The 20,562-nt window shown below is 44.1% G+C and overlaps 1 protein-coding gene across 2 annotated transcripts in view; it reads right to left on the bottom strand.

The window, feature by feature from the left end:
* Positions 1-10,120: 10,120 nt before the first annotated feature.
* AMMECR1 (AMMECR nuclear protein 1) overlaps positions 10,121-20,562 on the bottom strand; it is a 151,073-nt gene continuing 140,631 nt past the window's right edge. For both annotated transcript variants that reach the window (XM_056859351.1, XM_056859352.1), the window contains 3 exons: positions 18,355-18,445; positions 15,845-15,941; positions 10,121-10,462 (listed from right to left, as the gene is read on the bottom strand). In XM_056859351.1, the coding sequence (XP_056715329.1) occupies positions 10,348-10,462; positions 15,845-15,941; positions 18,355-18,445 (303 nt within the window). In that variant the 3' untranslated portion in view covers positions 10,121-10,347. The remainder of the gene's footprint in view (positions 10,463-15,844; positions 15,942-18,354; positions 18,446-20,562) is intronic.

Raw genomic sequence — 20,562 nt, 5'->3', positions numbered from 1 at the left:
ACAGGAAAGTGCTTACAGGCAGCGGAAAAGTCCTGGGGACTGGCCAGGGACCACACATTAGCAGTTCCTGAGGTTACAAAGGAAGGTGTTCTCCCCATCTCCCTGACTACTGTCTTCACTGCCCATTGCCAGTGGCAAAACTTGTGGCCTTACCCAAAGAGAGGGTGATATTTATTTGTTGTACAATTTGTAAGCTCGAGAGTAGAATCTTGGACATTTTTTTAGCCTGAAGAATTTCAGTGTTTCCTCACCTCTTGGGACCCAGTAAAGGGCCTCCTTTACTATGATTATTTTTACTAGCTATCCTGTGTGTGTGTTTAAATTTGCCAATTTAAAGTATAGGAAGTAAAATGAATAGGAAGGGCATTCGGTTCCGCATAGCGGGCACTGATTGCTTGCACAGGGCAGATATTGCTTTTTTCCCATGGCTTCATTTTACCCACAGCCATTATTGCAGTTGTCTTGTTTCGGGGAGGAGGAGGTGTCTCCTGATCCATCAGTATAAATTAGCAAGATTCTGCTCTATCAAAGTTGGTTGAAAAAGTGGGGAACAAGAGGGAGAAGGTACTCTCTGGAAGTGGACTTTTTCCACTGCTCCAGTGTGCTCAAATCCCACCATATTTGATAGTCCAGGGATTGCTCTTCTAACTGAGCTGGAGAAAAAACATGATGCTGAATTTGGCATCTATCAAAGCTGGGACTTAAATTATGGTGCATTTTGTCTCTGCTGGGAGCAACATTTGAATAGGAATAATTGTCCTTTTAGACTGCCAGCTTAGCTTAGATCAAATTATACCCTTTTGCAAACTGAAGCATATTTTCAAGTTAATGACAGCTTTCACATGGCTGCCCCATGGTGCCTACTCAGCAACATTATCTACTTCCCTGAGGAACCACAGCACTGTTCAGGTTGTTCTGGTTGAGTAGAGATGCCAAAAGTGGAAGCAGAATCTCTTGTGAAGAATTAAATAGGCTTATATTCTGTGTGAGAGTTAGCATGGTTAAAGGGAGAACAGTGAAATCTTGAGCCCTCTGAAAGAGATGCTCACCTGGTTTTGGACTGTCCTTGCAGAAATGTGTGATTCTTTCCCCCCCTCTCCCTCTCCATATGCCTTAGGTTACATTTCCTTAGTTGTGAAAATATCAGCTGTCACAACTGCCATAATTCCTGTGGGCAAATTGATCAAATGGGACATGTTCTGCACCATGCAGCCAGTGATACCTCAAGAAGAGAGATCTTGCCTTAAAGGTCAACGTTACAGCTCATCTCGCTAACAGGGGAAGATGCTGGGGTGAGGGAGTGATAGGGGAGAAGGGATGACAAAGGGCATTTCTGAGTATTTCTATCCCGTTACCAAAACTTGAATTTATTTGTGAATTGGCATCAATAGAAGAGTTGCCTGGTCTTCTGTTTTTGGATTCATAAACCCCTTCTTTGGACCATCTCGGCTTGTGGCCCGGTGAGGAATTCTGTGGACATTATACTGTGAATGCTCTTTACTGCCACAAACTGACAAAATGGCACTTGATCACACAATGATGAGCTTCTGTTTTGCAGCCTAGCGCAACATTTCATCCCTGTACATCTCATCTGTGTTTTCTCTTTCGGGGAGAGCTGTGATGGGAGATAATAATCTTAACATATACATCTCTGTTTAAGCACATATGCTGTTTTGGGAGTAAACTGGCAACAAAATGCCTCGCTAAACAATAGAGCTTTAATACCTTGCATCTTCAGGGACTGGGGTGGTGGCGATGGGGTGTGTGTGTGAGAGTAGAGTTCCCATCCACCACATTAGAAAACACTTCAGGATTTTCTTTCATTCAGCAGTATAAGCCCAAAAGTACAAAAACCTTGAATATTTTAAAACTGAATATCTTGAACTTCAAAAATGCATTGAATTATCAAGGGTGGGATTCTTTGATTGGGTCAGTGAAGCTGAAGGGGTGATCAAGCTGATCTTCCTGTGTTTTCTAGAAATATCCCCCTGTCACCATAACCTTCATTGTGTTCTACGGTTTGAGCGAATCGCCTGGAATGGCTTGCTTGACAGCTGCCCCTGCCATGCAGGTCTCTACCATGTCACTTTCCACAAGCTCTAAGCTCACTGCCTTACTTTCTCAGCCTATTTAACAAATATGTATGTTGGGGCTTCCTGGCCTCAATGCCAAGCACTTGGAACGCTCTTTAAGCGATTTCCTTTTCCTGGCAGTGCCACGTATTCCTTCCTACTGTTTTCCCGTTGGGGAATTCTATACAAATGCACTGAAGAATTTCAAATATATAGTTCAGGCCTGTCTACCTCCCCCACCCCCACCCCCAGGGCAGGTCATGAAATCAAAAGTGGTATTTCTAATAGTCTTGACTCACTTAAAAATTCACTTAGTATTACCAAATTGACAGTATCATTCAACTGTGTTGGCACGTGAGCTGCAAATGGCCTCCATTATTTACTAGGAAGTGTTTGCCTGTGTCGAGCAGTTTCTGTCTCCCCCGCCCCCCAACACCTTGGTGTTGCTTAAGATTCCAGGTGCTTTGATGGACTAACTTCAGCCTCTCCACAGGGGTAACTATCAATGCCCTGCATTCTATCCTTCATCCGCTTGTATATTGTGAGTTGAAGTTACTATTCTGGAGTAGATCGATGTAGGATAAACACTTCCAACATACTCATTTGTAGATAAGCTACGTCTCCTTTTGCCAGTCCTGGAGCTGGCTGGAAATTGGCAAACCTATTCAGCATTCAACCAAGATAATGCCTGCACTGAAGGCATCCCCCAAATGGACTTGTGTTTTAAGTTAGAATTCTACAAATGGAGATTTCTTGGGATTTTAAATCTCGAAAGCATAAAGTCTTACCCTCTTTTAAAAATAACACTTGGCAAATTTTTTAGTAATCTAACCACTCATTTTAAAAATGTAGGCATTAAAAACTAATTGGCTTTATGATGAGAGCCTGAAGTCACCCTCTAGAAAAGCAAGATTATTTATACGAAGTGATGCTGTCTCTGTGCTACCCCACAGCATAGCCTAAGCTTAGCCAGTTTAAGAAATGCCTTCTGGAAAGTGTTCCAACCAGGACAAAAATGCAGAGGGAGGGATATTTCCTGTTTCAAGTTCCAGACCTGGAAAAAGCAACAGGACAGGTAAACCTAGTGCTGAAGCTGAATGCTACCCCTCACGTCATGGAATTTCATCTATCTGGTTTAACCTGTGGTAGTATCAGTATGCACTCAGTTTATAGCAACTCCTGTGTCTGATCTTTCAGGCCAGATCTCTGACCATGCTCCGTCCAGGGCTTTATTACAACTCCTTAGGCCTGGGTTCCGTACAGCAGGACCCGTCTTTTGTAAAAGAGTGGTGGGAACAATCTGTTTGTGCACTTTAATGTTTTAGAGTACCTCAGTATAACTATTACTGTCCTCCTGTAGCCTACATCAGGCGTTTGATATTTCTGTATATTTGATAAATCTGGTGTTTTGTAAAGCCTTTCCCTGGTTCCTCTTTCAGAATCGGCTCCTTGCTCATTGTGTACTTGATTTTATGCCGTCTGTGCTCTGTATACTCACCCTGATTTTCTCTACATTTTTGGTTCCATGGTGGGGTGGGGTAAAACTAAGCTACATCGTGCCATTTATCTTTTCTGTAGTAATGGTATTCGTGGGGTTTTGTTTCTCAAAGCAGGGGATAAAGAGGAAATTCCAGAGGCATGATCTTGCTTGTTTCTCAGTGGTGTTGTGGGGTTGCTAATATATCCCTGCTAACTCGGATCAAAATGAGGGAGACACATGTTGAATCCCCCTCCCCCCACTCGATGGAACTTGCTGGTAGCCACCTGCTGTTTCCCAGAAGTGTCCTCGGATAGATGCACATTTCTTCCTGTTTGCAGTTTTGGTAAAAGCCAAGCAGTTGTCTTAACTTTTCAAATAGTATTGCTGTTTTGTTGTGCATTTCTTCTCAGTATTGGTTTGTTTTAGTAAAGCTCATTCAATCTTCCAACTTGCCTGTCTGCCGCCATGTATGATGATCCACAATGGAGTTTTGAAACTGGCAACTCTTCCTCTTTTCTCTTCCAGAGCAACGTGGATGCTTTTCCCAGTCACTTGTAGTATGGTAAATTTTTGACTGTACCCTGGTTATCAGGCAACATTTTCAAGAGAATTTTGTGTATTTGGGATTTTTTTTTGTAATTCAGTCTCCAATGTCTCATCTCTATAAATAAAATTCTGCTCTTTGAGTACGTACGTGTTAGTGTATTAGTTGAAAAAGAACAAACTTGCTGCTGGCCAGGAGAATCACTTAAGTGTTCTGTGCTATGGATCAAAGTAGCCATCCCCTTGGAGGGCAGGCAGAGGATGGCTAAACATCTAACCAAGACGCGGAGTGGTCTGAGCCCCCTCAGGCCTTCAAATGTGCTCACTGGCCATTTTTCCTTTGAACAGCAATGCAGCAAGCTCCTGTTGTAGGTTGCCGAAATTCCAATTGTGTTTTAAGTGGCCTGAAGGGGAGTTCTATGGAAACAACAAGCTTCCCATCCCTAGGGACAAGCAGAACTAGTTGGACAGTTGCTTATCTGGGTACTTACAGGGCAGCTTTGGTTGCTCATCTTCCTGAAGTTTCCTCTTCTAAAATAAATTGGTGTGTTGGGCATTCTGGGCAATTGTCTATTCACCTCAAGGCAGAACTAACTGGCACTGTGATCATCAGTCCTGGTAAGCGCAACTCCACTTGCACAGTTCAACAAGTCCAGGGTCACTTCCCACTCTCATCTGCCTTCATGACTTACTGTTCCAAGGTATGGTCATTTGCAGTGTATCAAAATTTTGCCTCTCATTACCTGAAGCATTTCCTAGTCAGTGTGAGGGCAGTTGAACTCACCTGTTATTATGCAACATTCTCTGTTAGTTGCTCTTCTCATCTTGAGATCCCAGAGTTTTGGTCTGGCAGGTAATAGTATTAAGATAAGTATGAAGTTACCTTTCAGCCTGGCATCTCTAGCTTTAGTGATCCTGTGAGGAAGCCTTTTCCTCCTATCATCAATCTAGCTTATTGACCTCTCTGTGCTCTGAAAAAGCTGCTCTGGAACATTTTTGTTGCTAAGCACCAGTAAACTGGTTTCATTTTGGAGGGCCTGGACTTAAACCTCCTGCTATTAATGGTCATTTTGCCCCTCTGACATAACAATTACACTTTCTGCTATTGCCAATATGCACCCCTGGTGGGCTTGCTGCTAGAGAGAACATACTTAGCCTTTGCTCCAGGCAAGCAAATCACTGTGCAGTTGCAGCGCCCACCACAGTTCCATCTCTGAAGCATAATACAGGGGATCACTTTTGGGGCGGCCTGTATTGTGCCACCACCATTAGGCTCATATGGACCTCAGTCTTCAACAGCTTTGCAGATTGTTGTCAGTCATTCCTGGAGAAATGCTTAAAAAGAGCCCCTTACCACCACCAGCTTAACTAAGATATGCGTATAGCTGCTATGGACACCTGACATTATTAGGAGTGATTAATGCAACTCTCCCTGCCAGGTCCTCTTTCACCCACCCTTGCTTGCAGTAGGTTTTTTAAAAATGCCTTTTAGTAACAAAGGACGTGCTCATTTCTGTCTTCTCCATCATCTGATACTAGAAAATGTGTCTCAGAGACCAGATCTACAGAACAAAAAAAACACCAAGTAGAGTGTTGGTTCACAGATGCCACGCAGGAACCCTCTTGCATCCTGTATGGTGGCACAGGCAGCTGCGTAGGTGCTGGATGTGGAGCATGAAAACGGTACGGTCTGACATCTTGGCACTAGTAGTTTATACTTCCAAACCTACTTCAAACAAAACTCTTGTTTGCAGTTTCAGTTCATATTAGCATATGTTGAAACTATAAAAGGGCCTGGAACCTGACTTCCAAAATAAGTTCTAGTGATGGAAGGAATCTCTACACCGTTATCTTCTTCTGGGTTAATGGCCGGGGGGAAGGGGACTGAACAGTCCAGCCCGTTCATTCTCACTGCAACATATCAGGGCAAACACTAAAGGAAAGCATTAAGTACAGGCAGCTGTGATTCTTTTTCCTTATTTTTATTGGGTAAATGAGTTAAAAGGTAATGACAATAGTGTTAAAACTACTACAATATCTTTCCACAGCCATATCTCACAGACCCACAAATTACCTTCTAGATTTTTTTTTTGCTTTTTCCTCATTTTTACCTTTTTTAAGCCATAAGTATAAAATGCCCATTTTATCAACAGTTTCTTCACACTAATAGCAAATAAACATGGAAGGAATAAGGATCTAGTTTTAATGGGGGTTTGTGGTAATCTGTGTTAAAATTGTAATCAACAGTCAAGTTACTAAAGAAGGAAAAAAATAGGGGCCTTGGAACTACACCAGGTAGCCGGCGGCCCAGTTCTGTGTCACCTTGGCATTGAAGATAACTCATTATGCTGGTGAACATTTTTTGTAACATATAAAACACTAAAATAACTTAGAAACTAGATCCAAATCTTTTTGAAAAGAATCAACTTGGATATACAAAAACAGTCATAAGTTGTTACAAAAGTTTGTTTTTCTCAGTGCATTTCATGTACCAGCACAGTTACTGGATCCAGAGCAAAGGAAGTATTTTTTTTCTTCTGAAACAGTAATAAAAAACAAGGAAAACATATCTTTGTATATAAAGAATCATTGCTGGTCTTAAGAAATGTAACCAGAAACCCTTTAAAATCTGAGAGGCACACTTTGGGTTTCTATATTATTTTATTTAAACATAAAAGTCACCAGTTTTATTTCCATGGAGGAGTTTTTGCATCGGCTCCTCGAACTTAATTCAATTAACATCACTAGCAAAAATCAGTTAGAAACTGTACAAAAATAAAAAAGTTAACCCATTTCATCCTGCAGAGACTTTGGAAGGACTGGAAGGCAGGCTTTTCAGGAGCAGCATGTGGGCTTGGCTGGAGGCTTCTTTGGTTCGATCCAACACACAAGAGATGTAATCTACTCCAGACAACAGTTTCCATACCCCGCACAGTTGTAGACAAGTAAAGAGGGTGAGATACAAACGCCAGGGTGTGCTGGGGCGGGCCAACCGCTTCCCCGCTGACACGGTAGGTACAGGCGCCCCCCCCCATTGCAGCCCCACAGCCAGGTGGTGTGAGCACAACACACAGCACTGTGCGGAACTCCAGCTACCGGGAGGCTCCTCTTGCTCAGCCGGAGCAACCTGTTCTGCAACCAGCCGTGCCACGTGGGAGCAGAAAACAAACTTTAAAGCTAGAACTGAAGCGCCTTTTGGAATGAAATAAGGCAAAAAACTGATCCATGCTTGTCCAAAGCTTAGCGATCAAGAGGAGGAAGATGAGAGTCTGTCTTGTGTCTCAAACTATTATGAAAGGCCCAAATTTTAAATTTGCCTATTTAGAAATTCAAATGGCAAAAAACAAAAAAACTTTTCAAAATCTCATTTCTTGATTTGGATAAACAGACCTGTTATATTCCTGTGAAGTATTTTGTACGACTAAGCTGACAATTACATACGGCACTTCCATACTGAGAGGTAGGTGCCAGGAAAAACACGTCGCTGAGAAACTGATTCATCCATATATGTTAAAAAATAAAACAAAACTCAGACCTCTGAAGCTTCTGCTGCCCCAAAGCTCCTGTCTCATAACATATCAGTAAGAGCTTTTTATAAATGAACATGCAAAACAGTTTCAGAAGGGGCTGGAGGGTTTTCATTTTTTTTTTAAAGCACACCTTTCCAGTTTGTATAACCCCTTTGAACTATTGTTCCCCCCCCCCCAAATCAACAGCTACTGAGAGATAGACAAAAACAGATTGTGCATTATGCTGTGTACAAAAAGGAGACAAAATGATTCTTTTTTTCCCCTCCCCCAAGCCACGATGGGAAGTATTGCTGACCTCGTCCTTCAAACCCTGCAGGATATTTTATTTAATCAGTATATCATTATTACACTGGTAAGAAATTCTGTATAACATCTGCATATATTGAGGATTTTTTTAAAAAATCTGATATGATTTTAGAGTCCGCATGACCAGTCACGTGACCTGCTCAAGGTTGATTAGCACCTTTAAATACACATATATTTATATATATATATAATCTTTTTTAAAAAAAACTTCTAACAATGAGCTCACCCAGAAGCACAGCTGTAATGAGATAATGGAGGATACAGGATTGGGTGGCCCTGGCTGAATTTTTTCAAATGTTTGCAGCAGAGAATATTTTTTCAGCTTGTGCTCAAGTTCCCCCTTTAAGGGCAAAAACGAAAAGTTGCCATCAGGTAGCCACTGGTTGACAGCTTTTGCTTCAAGGCGAATCCACTTTCCAATTCTCCAAGTGGAAACATAACATACTGAACAGCTTCAATAGAAGCTATGGCCGGTTCTTTCTCCCCTAACCCCCCCCCCCCCCACAATGTCTTCCAGACATCTGTTGGCTACTTGTATTTTCAGGCCTTCTGTTCATTTAAGATTAAGGCATCAAAACAGAAAGTTAATATTTGGACATCTAAATGCTGTGGATGAAGGAATGACAATGATTCCTGTGAGAACAGCTCTGCCTGCCTGCCTGTATGTACGAACAATAAGTGAACATCCAATTACCTCTTGAAATGGAAAAGTGGTAGAGAATTCTTAACTAGCTGCTTGCCATTTATGAGAATGTGTGGTTCAGCGTGTTTATTCACTTATGTGTATGCACGTAAGCGTCACACCTCTTGCAAGAAATATGCGGGGACTTCTGCCAAACATATTTGGCTCATCCAAGGTGAAGGGGGTCTTTTAAGTAAGGGACAAGATTTAGTATTCTCTGGAGCATGCACTTCACTACCCTCTGACGCAGTGGGAATTCTAGAAGCCCAGGAAAGAAGGGGTGTCCCAAGCGATTTAGAAATTCCAACGGCATGAATACCTCCCTGTCTCAGAGCCCCATTACTACAGCTGTTAAGAGAATCTGATCAGGACAGTATCTCACTCCACTGCTTCCACAGCTCAGAAAGCCAGCCTGTTTCAAAGTACTGGTACTTCTGCTCTGTACTATTTCTATGTAACAGACCATACTTGAAAGCCAAAAAATGTTAGCACTACTTCTTAAAACACCAAATTAATTGAACTGGACTAAATGTAATGCAATCAAAAATGGGCAGAAAGAAAGCTGCTGAATTCGATTCTCAAAAAAGCCCCATGTTCCCATCAGTGTTCCAGCAGAGACTGGAGTTGGGCCTAGACTTCTTATGTTTTTGCTGCCATGCAGATCTTCCTATGATTTTTTTTTTAGGAAACTTGCATCTTTGTCAAAGGCACTAATACCTAAATCCACTGACTTCATCACATAACAACTGCTACAACCCAATCACTTTGGCTATGACAGTAACTCCCTTCTCAGAAGCCTCAGAAAGGCATCGGTGCTTGGAACAAAACCTTGTTGGTGCAAATGAGTCAAATCCTACTCATGCCCAAACCCCCTGCTGAAAACGAGAGCAGTGCAGAACAGCAGGTGATGGATCTGTGCCCTCCAGTTGTAGTCTGAGCCAGAGAAGGAGACGTTACACTCTTCAACCCCGTGGGATGTGAAGGGGTGAAAATGGCGCTCCTTCCTGTCCCAGATCAGGCACTTGGGGTGAGGTTTTCGTTCCACTGATTCTATGGGAAACATCCTGCCAAAGTCAGCGGAACAAGGACCCCTACCTTCATCTGCAATGAAATTCTTCCCATGATCAGTCTCTCAATACATAATCAAACTTACCTATCGTCCTGCCTGTGCCTAATAGGATAGGCCCTAAAGCTCATGTATCTACCTACCTGAAACAAATGACTTTTTACTTGTTTTATGGGACTGCTAAGGAACTGCATGGCTAGCCCTACTTAGACCCCCTTCAAGTCTGGTTTCTTATCTAAATCTGATATGTTTTATTTTATGGAAAGCTTTTTATGCTTTTGTTCGGTAGTCCAGTCTCTTCTTTCCTTTCATCCACAGTCTCACAGAAAACCTTGATTGATATCATTCAATGTTAATGAAGTAGAAATTTAAAATTTTATATATAAAAAAAGATCCCGAGTTCTATATGCTGCAAATTAATTAAAAATTAAAAAACCCCACAGTGACTCAATAATTAAAAACAAGAGAATGAAGGGCTCTTTGTAATGATGTAGCATTTCCACCCGTTGCCATGATGAACTTAACCTGCCACGGAGAAGCGTCATCCTGGCAACGGAAACTATCATCATAAAATGGTACAGTAATAGAGATAACTAGACCAAGAGGGGGCGGGGTCTCCTGGGAAGAGGTCAGCTGAGAGGTCCAGGGACTGGTCATGCGGCTCAGTGTCAGGAATAATGGTTGTATGATGGAAGGGGGTGCCCAATGCCGTTCTGGAAGTGATGATGCTGGCGGTGGGCAAGGTATTCCGTGTAGCTCATGGTCATCTTCTCACTACGGTACCTAAAAGGGGCACAAGAGAGACAGGAGACAGGGTTAAAGAAAAGGAGTGATGCTCTGGCTCTCTAAAATGACAGCGCGGGATGTCTCCCGTTAAGGAACAGACTATACTTGCATTGAAACGGAAAGGAAAAACCACAACGAGGAGGATTCCAGTTAGTTCTGCATTGTTTTTAGTGAGAAGAATACACCACAGACTGCTTATACATTCTGCACATGGCATGTTTGTTTGTAACCCCATAATGATTTGCTCCAAAGTAATCAACAACCTGGAAGCACAGTTCTTAGAGCCACCCTTGGAAGGGTTTGTGCAGCAGGCTGCTTTGGTCTTTCTTGGGAAATGTTCTGCTCGAACACTTTGGGTGCTTGTGTAGAATAGGCCAGCGGAGGACGCTCTGGGGCAATTCTCCATCACATCCGACCCACTGATTCTTAGACCCAGGAGGAAGTGAAGCTCTTTACCTCTGATTACTGTACCCAAACTGAACTGATGATTTCTAAAAAATATATTGCAGAGGCTCGATTCCTATAGTCAATAATTAAAGTTCGAGCGTGAACTTATAATTCTGAATAAGTGATATGAGTTGTACTAATTAGTGATGAGATGTATACACTGGGCTGTGCAACAGATTAATGACACACCAGATTAGAGGCAGTAAAAGGGAAATATAGGACGCTATGAGTACTGGGACTATGAAACACAAAATATCTAGCCCACTGGCCAAGGAGAAAGGAATTAATTATAGCCTTTCTGCTTCCAGATAAATGCAAATTCTGGCAGGAGTGCAGCTATGTCTTTATTTCCACTGGATAGGAAGGACCGGTCAGAACTCAAGTCCCAGATGTGATTCACCGAATACAGAAACTGGGGCGTGGGTCTCCTCACACTGACTGGAAGGGTGCCAAACGGCAACACAATTTCTAAATGAAACTCCTGGCGCTTTCAAAATCTTAAGTTCAGGTCAAGCAAGGGCAAGGAGTGGCAGAAGATGAAACTTCATCACACTTTTATCCTGTTCTTTCTCCCAGGAACTCAGAGTAGAGTATTATACAGGCCCCTCCTCCTTCATTATTTCCTCACAGTAACCCTGTGAGGGAGGATAGACTGAGAGAGCATGACTGGCCAAGGGCTACCCAGTGAGTTTCATGGCCAAGTGGGGACCGGACTCTTCCCAGTCCTAGCTGGACAACAGAAGGTCTCTCTGGGAACAGAATTCCAGAACTTTGGTGCCATGACCAAGAAGGCCCTCTACCTGGTTTGCCACCTAGCTAAATCTCAAAAGGTGGGGGACACCCAAAGCAGAGCCTCCGAAGATGATCTTAACAGTCGGGCAGGTTCATAAAGGGATTAGACGGTCCTTCAGGTATGTTGGTCTCAAACCATATAGGGCTTTGAAGGTCAAGACCAGGACCTTGAATTGTGCCCAGAAACAAACTGGAAGCCCACATTGGTGGGCCAAGGCTGGAGTGATATGGTTCCTACGACCCACTCCAGTCAATCTCTTACCTGCAGTGTTCTGTACCAACTGTAGTTTCCAAACACTTTTCAAAGGCAGCCCTGTGTAGAGAGCATTGCAGTAATCTAATTTAGATGTGGCCAGATCTTTTCTGTCCAGGAAAGGCTGCAGCTGGCTACCCAGTCAAAGCTGGTTAAAGGCTCTCTGGGCCACAGCTGCCACCTGCTTATCCAGTAGTCAGCCTGGGTCCAAGAGCACCCTGACTATGGACTTACTCCTTTGAGAAAATGAACACATCTTTTTTCCCCATCCCAGAACCAAAATAGCACTCCTTCATCCAAACAAGGTTGTCCTTAACTTGCAGGCCATCTGATTGGGAGCGATCCTCTTCCCAATGCTCTTTAACATCTACATACGCCCCCTCGTCCAGGAACTTCGGGCTGGTTTGCCATCAATATGCAGATGACACACAGCTCTGTAATGGATGGATGGATGGACACTGTCCCGGAAAAGCTGTCCTGGAGGCTGTGGCTGGTTGGTTGAAACAGAGCCCCCTGAAATTGAACCCATCAAAGATGGTGGTCCTGTGGCTTGATCAGGAAGGCTTGGGTAGGAAAATTCAGCTCCCTACTCTTGATGGGATGCAGTGGGTATCTGGGTGACACTGGATGCCTCTCTTTCATTGGAGGACCATGTCACAAATATGGCTCGGTCGGCATTTTTCTACCTCCGCCAAGCCCGACAGCTGGTTCCCTATCTGACCTATTCTGACCTAGCTACAGTGATCCATGCAATGGTCACCTCTAGACCGGACTACTGGAATTCGCTCTACCTAGGGCTACCCTTGAAGTTGCTCTGAAAACTTCAACTGGTCCAGAATGTGGTGGCAAGGGGCCTTACGGGACCCCTTTAAGAGCACATATACAACCTGTGCTCCGCTAGCTGCACTGGCTTGAGATTGAGTACCAGATCAGGTTCAAGGTTCTAATATTTACCTTTAAAGCCCTGAACGGTCTGGGACCATCATTATCTGTGAGATCGCCTCTCCCGATACATCCCCCACAGAGCGTTGCACTTGGCTGAAAATAACGTGCTGGTAATCCTTGGCCCTAGAACCACCTGTTTGTCCTCAACCGGGGCCAGGTTTTTTTTTGGCTCTGGCCCCAGCCTGATGGAACTCTCTGTCGAGTGACACCCGGGCCCTGCGGGACTTAGCTCAGTTCCACAGGGCATGTAAGACGGAGATGTTCCACCAGGCATATGGCTGAGGACAGCAATAGCTATGTAGACTGGTTGGCCTCCCTGCCCCTCCCCTCCCTTTCCTTCCCTCCCATTCCCTCGTCCTACCCTTTTGGTCCTCTTTTCCCTTTTTGTTCCTTCCTCATCCCCACTGCTGCTGCCTTCCTGGCCTTCAGCCAGTGGGCCCCTTGCTCTGGCTGACTTCCACCTCCGGCCAACCTCCTTGGTGAGGTTATTTTTATATGAGCCAGTTATGTAGTTCAGGTGCCATCCATGTTTAAATTGGGCGTCTTTTTTAGTTTTAAAGTTCTAAACTGTATATTTTAATATTGATGTGTTTATATGTATTTTTATGGCTACCATATTCATTTTGTTGGAAGCCGCCCTGAGCCCAACAGTGCCGGGGAGGGTGGGGTATAAACTTAATGAATAATAATAATAAAAATAAAACTGGGCCCCATCAATTAATCAAACATTTTGGTTGATTAATCTGCAAACTAAGCCATTTCAGGTTTGCATCCTTAACCTCACTCACAAACTGACTGTGAAACTAACAGAACTTCCTCTCCAACCAGATCCATTTTGCTTGGCAGACGAGCACAAAGCGAAAGCCACCCTAGAGCAGAGGTAAGAGTTGAACAATTTTGTGAAAACCACTCAAGAAAATGACAGCGTTTGTGGTATAAGCAAGTGCCCTGAAGGCACAGCTGCTGACTTCTCTCTTTCTCTCTCTCTCAAAAGCCCCGTTCGTTCCAAACTCACAGGCCAAACTGGGATACAGAAACACGAACCTGGTGCTTTGCTCTTAAAATCGTTCAGTCTCTCCAAAAAGCCACAGTCTATGCTTATGTTTCCTGCGAGCCATGCTTGCAGCTGATTGTCTTCCACACTGATGCAAGAAAGGACTCTCCTTGCACTATGGGATGCTTGGGGAAAGACTGAGGTTTAAAAGAAAGAATGCAAGCACTGGCTGTGCATTTCTTGTACAAAACTCCATCTCTAAATTCACTTCCCAGAGCCTAAACCAGGGGTCCTCAACATGATGCCCGTGAGTGCCATGGTGGCTACCAGGACCTTTCCTAGAGGACACCAAGTGTTTTTAGAAAGTGGGTGGGGTCAGGTGGGACTTAAGGTGCGCACAGGCTCAAAATGTTAGGGGACCCCTGGCCTACCTTAAAGAACGTGGTACCACAAATAAAAAAAGTGGCAGCAGACAGAGGAGACTAGCAAGAAAACGCCATGGAAAATTACGTCCATGGGTCTGGGGAATACTCCGTCCACTCAGTTCCTACTTGTTCTTCTCAGCTGGCATCACATTCAACCCAGTAAGTTTTTTTTTTGCCAACACTGGCCAATCAGTAGGGTTAAGGAGCGCCAGCACCTACCACACTCTTTCCTAAAGAAAATGCTTTCCCTTAACTGTTGCTACCCAGTTTCCCCACAAAAGGGAGCACAACCAACTCAATCCTGTCATGGTAAACCACTGACCTGCAGAGATGTGGGGAAGCAGCACTGCACACATTCATTTTGTTTCTGATCTAAGCAGCTGACAGAGTCCTGTCCTGCTTCAGGCATTGCTTAGGAAGTGTGGGCCTTGGCTCTGGGCAGCATCTGCACATTCTGATGTGACTATGGGTGGACTCCAGGAGATGGAGGCCACAATCTCCCCAAGGCTGGATAATGCCCGAGGCAAAGGACACACAGGCTTCCTGCCTCTCCAGCATCTGGAACAGTTTTAAAGGTCACAGACTACTGGATCTCCGGGCATATTTAGTCCTTTAAAAAAAAAAAGAAAGGACAGGAAAGCCCCAAGCAGGACAAGCTTCTCTTTCCCAATCATAGCCATACTCCACATTTTAAAGTTTCCCTGAAGACTTAAATGAACAAGGGCTGACTGAATCTGGTGAGGTCTGTTTCATCCCGGTGTGGACTTGCGTAGGACTGTGGAGGCAATTACTTATAGGGCAGAAATAAAAGACATCTAAAGCCCCTTCCCTTTCCTTTAGGAAGCCTAATCCATCCTAGTGATTTCACTTCTGCTTTTCATCAGCCCAAATAGTCTCGCTTGGCCTGAGCTCGTCAGGGCTGGGGAACTCGGCAGGGAGGGCCACAGTCAGTAGCCGGCTGGGAGACTGCCAAAGACGACTGGGGTAGCTACGGTGAGGAAGGCAGTGGCAAACCAGCTCTGCTCCTCTTCTGCATGGAACACCCTGTGGAAGGGGTTGCTGTGAGTCAGCTGCAACTCGACAGCACGCCCATCTGGTTGTTTTTCAGGACGGGGGGAAGGAGCAAGCAGGTCCCCATGGAACATCTCTCATGAATTTAAAACTCCACACTGCTGGCAGCTCATCTGCGACCTTGGCCCTGGAGTCCAGCTGGCTGATCCAGCCTCAACGACGCAGGGTGGTCCTCTGATACGGCACTGCAGTCTTTGAGGGGGAGAGTGTCTTTTGACCATTAGGAGCACGAACATTAAAGGTTTCCCATTAGGTTCAACAGCAGGTGCGAACATCCCCTGAGAAGAAGAGGCCAGCCTCAAAGAGAGGAGGATCTTGTAAAGCGTCTGTTACCGGAATAGAAGCTCATAATAGTGCAGATGTCTGGGGTGGAGCTACAGAAACCAGTTTGGGCAACACAAAGACAGCAGAATACATCAAGAGCAGACCTTGCGTGTCAAATGGCCACCTACCTGGTCAGTTTTATAGTTTTCCTGAAATCATTTGTAATTGGAGCTTTGTAGCCTCCTTTCCTCAATAAGGAATCTATGGTCTGAATATGGTCCCATCCTGTTGAGATGCATTAGAAAAAGAAGGTATTAGAACACATACACCACACGTTCAAATTCGATGGCAAAAACCACTGCTGCAACCTCCCCTTCTTCAGGCCTAAGTATTTGAAACGCAAATGGTCTTCCTTTTCTGTTTCTTGGAAGAGGCTCTTGCTAGAAGAAAACAGGACTGTTTTCTCCTGTGTTCTGGTGTGCAATTAGGAAGCACACACAATTCTACTTCCTAGCTTTTGTAAAAAAAAAAAAAAAAATCAACCTCCATTTACACATAAAAGCGTTGACTCCTCTCAAATACTACATATTTATGCAAATGCTTAGAATCACATGGAACCCAGGTTTTTAATGCCAATATTGCAAGATGATTGATTGAAACTAGAAAATCTCCAAGTGCCATCATCCAAAATAGTTTCCCTGTCAATGCCAATGTTTACCTGTGCCCCAATGCCCCACTTCCAAGGTTTATTTGCAGGTAGCAGCAAGGCTGTCTTCAGATGTCACTGTTTGTTCAAGATGGGGACAAGCTTGGCTTGTTGCTGTGATCACACGCTCCCTCCTCCTCCTCCTTGCAATGCAAATCCTTCAACTGGACACCAATTTATCCTACTTGCCCAATGCAGGTACCTGGGCAAACTGCAGCTTGTTTTCTCCCCACAAACCAGGGGTCTAAACTGTGTTTTAATCCTGGTTTAGAATCAGAGTTTGTGGGACAAAATGAACTCCAGTTTGCCAAGGTGCCGACATTTGGACTTTATGGCAAAACCATCTGAGGCCTCCGAAGTCACTTGTGCTCTGCGTGTGAGGGGAGGGGGAAGGGAGTGCATGGGCATGGCAATTGACGGGAGGCACCTGGCATCTGAACACAGAACCTTGATACTAAAAGTAAACCATCTACTGGACACTGCTATAAATGAAGAATGGTACAAACATGAAGTTACCCATGGTTGTTAAAAGGTGCCAGACCATAGCAATGCACAGAAAATAAATGTTGCTTAAGAAGAATAAAATCCAACCAAGCACAACTGCTGCTCGGCCACTGCTGATTTTAACTTGGCTTGCAAATGAGGGATCATTTAGGAGGATCCACAGTTTAAGATTTTCCACTCTTTTTAATATTTGTAATATTCGCTTTGTAAATGAAGCGAACCTGACATCTCAAGAAACCATGGTAGCTTAGAAGACCCCAAGCTTTCAAGTGGTGATTTCCACTATACACAAAGAACTTGAGGGTCACACTTAGTGAACTGTTCAAAACTCCGCAACAGAGACACAAAAATGCAGCTAAAGCAAATCACTGAATAAACAAAAATCAAATAATGGACAATGAAAACAATGGCTTTGAAACTGGAAGAGAAGAACACCAGTAGACAGACTTCAGCAGCTTCATCAAGTGTAACAAATTAATGACAACATTTACAGAGCTTTCCCGAAGGAGTCAACGGGCCAGTGCCTTTGGTACAGCATGGCATGTATGGGGCCACTCCCAAACGGGCATGATGCTGCCTTTAAGAGGGTTCTTGCTCTGCTAGGAAGGGAGTAGGATACCTGAACATAAGTGTGTGGCTTCTTATCCTACTGGCCCAGTAGCCACAGGGTCTTTCCACACATCACATGCCAAGTGTACACTCGGAAAGATAGCTGGAGCCCATTTTGACCTGAATTAGAAACATAGCTTCCTATTCGACAATAGCTTCCTAACACTTGTTTGATCCCATTGCACATTTAAAATGAATGACTTTAAAACCACGGGGTGGGTACCACTGGCTTTTCTACTGGTAGAAAAGGAAAAACAGGTGGTCTCAACCAATTCCCTTCCACATTGTGGTGGATTCTTTTTTGCCCATAATCTCTAGCATAGCCTTTTCAGGGGTCAAAATAGGTCCTTCCCTTTTGCACCAGCAGAAAACCTGGAAGGATCCAAACCATAAAGTGTACGGAGACCCACAGGCAACTGCCTCCCACCCACTCCCAAAACAGTACATCAGTCAAACCACATACAGGTTAAGTACCAACAGAAACAGCCTGAGAAGGGGGGGAAACAGCAATGAAAATACGGCCACAAAGGATAAGCCCATTGCTAATTTAAAAGATTTTACCATTTTACTGATATTAAAGTAGCGAAGAGCTGCTCTGAGCCGCTACAACTAAGAGAACAACTTCCTGTCACCCGCTACAGTTGCCGTTTTGCACTGATTGTAGCATAAGACTATATCGCTGCAAGTTACAGAAGTCTGCTGCATAAAGGGACTTATTGTCTACGGATACATAAAGTGGCATTGAGATAAGAGTCATCCCTTACAATTAAAGCATCGCTCCATCATCTGACATCAGCGCAAGGTCACATATTGCATTTTAAGTTCCTAGGTATGTTTAAATCCTTCACCAGATCATATGAGATAAAGTGCAACAATGACCTTGCTCCTTTGCAACCTCCGGTAAGTAGGTGGCGGTGCGTTTTGATCCTTTTTCATTGATGAATTCTATTCTAATGCCATGTACACCCACCTGAAAGAAATGGGCAGCTTTATTAGTACATTAAAAAAAAAAAGAAAACAAGAGATGGTTAGCAATATAAATCCTCAAAAAGTCAATTTTGCATTTTGATTTTCCTTAAAAAAAAAAGCTCTTCCCAATTTTTGATGGCAGTCTTTTCTATATCAGTGCTTTTAAAAAAAATCTCATACTCATTTAAGTTTCTTTGAATGGGGAAGCCAAGGAGAAGGAACCTTATTCCCACGAAGGATGAAGTGCCAAATCAGCGACTCTGCCAGTTTCACCAACAGCAGCCGCGGAAAGGCCCCGGGCCCCTTCCTCTTTGCACCAGTTCCGTTGTAATAAAAAAGGCTGAGGCACTTGGGGTGGGTGGGGTGGGGGGAAGGGGCGATCGAGACAACTGCTGAGGCTACTGAAGCTGATGCAATTTGTGATAGTGAGGACTTAAAGATAAAGACCCCTGTGCAAGCACCGGGTCATTTCTGACCCATGGGGTGATGTCACATCCCGACGTTTCCAAGGCAGACTTTGTTTTTATAGGGTGGTTTGCCAGTGCCTTCCCCAGTCATCTTCCCTTTACCCCCAGCAAGCTGGGCACTCATTTCACCGACCTCAGAAGGATGGAAGGCTGAGTCAACCTTGAGCCGGCTACCTGAAACCGACTTCCGTCGGGATGGAACTCAGGTCGTGAACAGCACTTTTGACTACAGTACTGCAGCTTAACACTCTGCGCCACAGGGCATTAATGCCAGATAAACTACCTCCACTTTATGCCCGTGACCAGCCTGCCTGGCAGAGCTGACTGGACTGGAAGCCTAACGAGGGACTCTTTCAGCTGATCACATGGCAACCGGATAATTATGCGCTCATTCACTTGCCTAAACAGCCTGAGAAACATCCAAGTGCTCAGGCAGTCGGCAGCCCAAACAAACCTGATGCAAGAGCAGGTGGTTGGGAGAGCCATGGAAGGCAGGCAGCGTGCCTGGATCACCTGGAGATTTACCGTGCCGTCCTAAGCAGGGCTGAAGTCAATGGCCTTCTAATGGTATTGCTCTACTTATTAGGATGGCACTGCCAGATGCCACAATGGACACAAGATCTGAGAAGTTTTGAAAAAGTGGCTATTTTTCAGTTAATCTAGAGAGAATTGAACTTAAAAAAAAAATCAGTAGCCCGTGTCTTTCTTGGCATTGAGAAGTTAAAGCTGCTTGGTCCCAGGGTGCTCAGAGAGGGGACAATGACAACTCCTTCCTTAAAATCCGCTCTTGAAAGCTCAACCATACATAACTGGAATCAAGTTTCTTGTGGAAATGCCATGGTTTTTACAGGTGCTTTCAGAACTGGAGCCAGTGCCTCAGAGACATCAGGCTGCATCTTACTGGGCAACTTTTTTTGTACAGGTATTAATTTTTATTTATTTTGAACATTTGTATCCTGCCTTTCCATCTATAAACACAGCTTGCACAGGCACTAACGTTGTTTGGCTTCTCATGATGTTAGTTCAGTTTAATAAATTGGCTTGGATAAAAAAAAAAAAACACCCTGAAGTCTCATCCGTGGTGGGTTAGATGAGTAGAAGCTGGAGATTTGATGCTATGGAACAGAACAATCCGGCCCAACATCAAGTGAGCAAAGGCAGATATAATGCGAAGTGCAATACAGACCCAAGGCCATTTTCAATGCCACACTATCAACAGAGGTAGCCGGAGCATAGCACACCTTCAGTTTGCCACCCTGAGTTACCACATTCATGACTGAAAGGTGGGAGAGACATTTTCGGAGTTAATATTAGCATAGCAGATGAATGGGCTCCCGCAACTGAGGCTGATTCTACAAACATCTGAATCCACATGAAGTTTCCCCATGTACTGCTGCACCAAAATCAGTTAGTGCTGTGCACAGAGCAACAAAAACTGTCTGGATTCCATGTGGGACTGCACAGAGGACCAATCGGTGAACAATAGTTACAGGTAAGTGCAATGTGGTTTTTATTGCCTGCCAAAACAAACTCTATGTTTCTTCCTTAAAGACTGCCCATAACAAGCAGACTGCTTTATAATGTAATACTGCTGGTTTCGAGAGGCTGGTTCCTATTTTTGTTTTCAGTCTTTACACCTGTGCAATGTTTT

This window comes from Euleptes europaea, chromosome 13, assembly GCF_029931775.1.
Source record: "Euleptes europaea isolate rEulEur1 chromosome 13, rEulEur1.hap1, whole genome shotgun sequence".
NCBI lineage: Eukaryota > Metazoa > Chordata > Lepidosauria > Squamata > Sphaerodactylidae > Euleptes > Euleptes europaea.
This window is presented reverse-complemented; position numbering and strand designations above follow the sequence as displayed.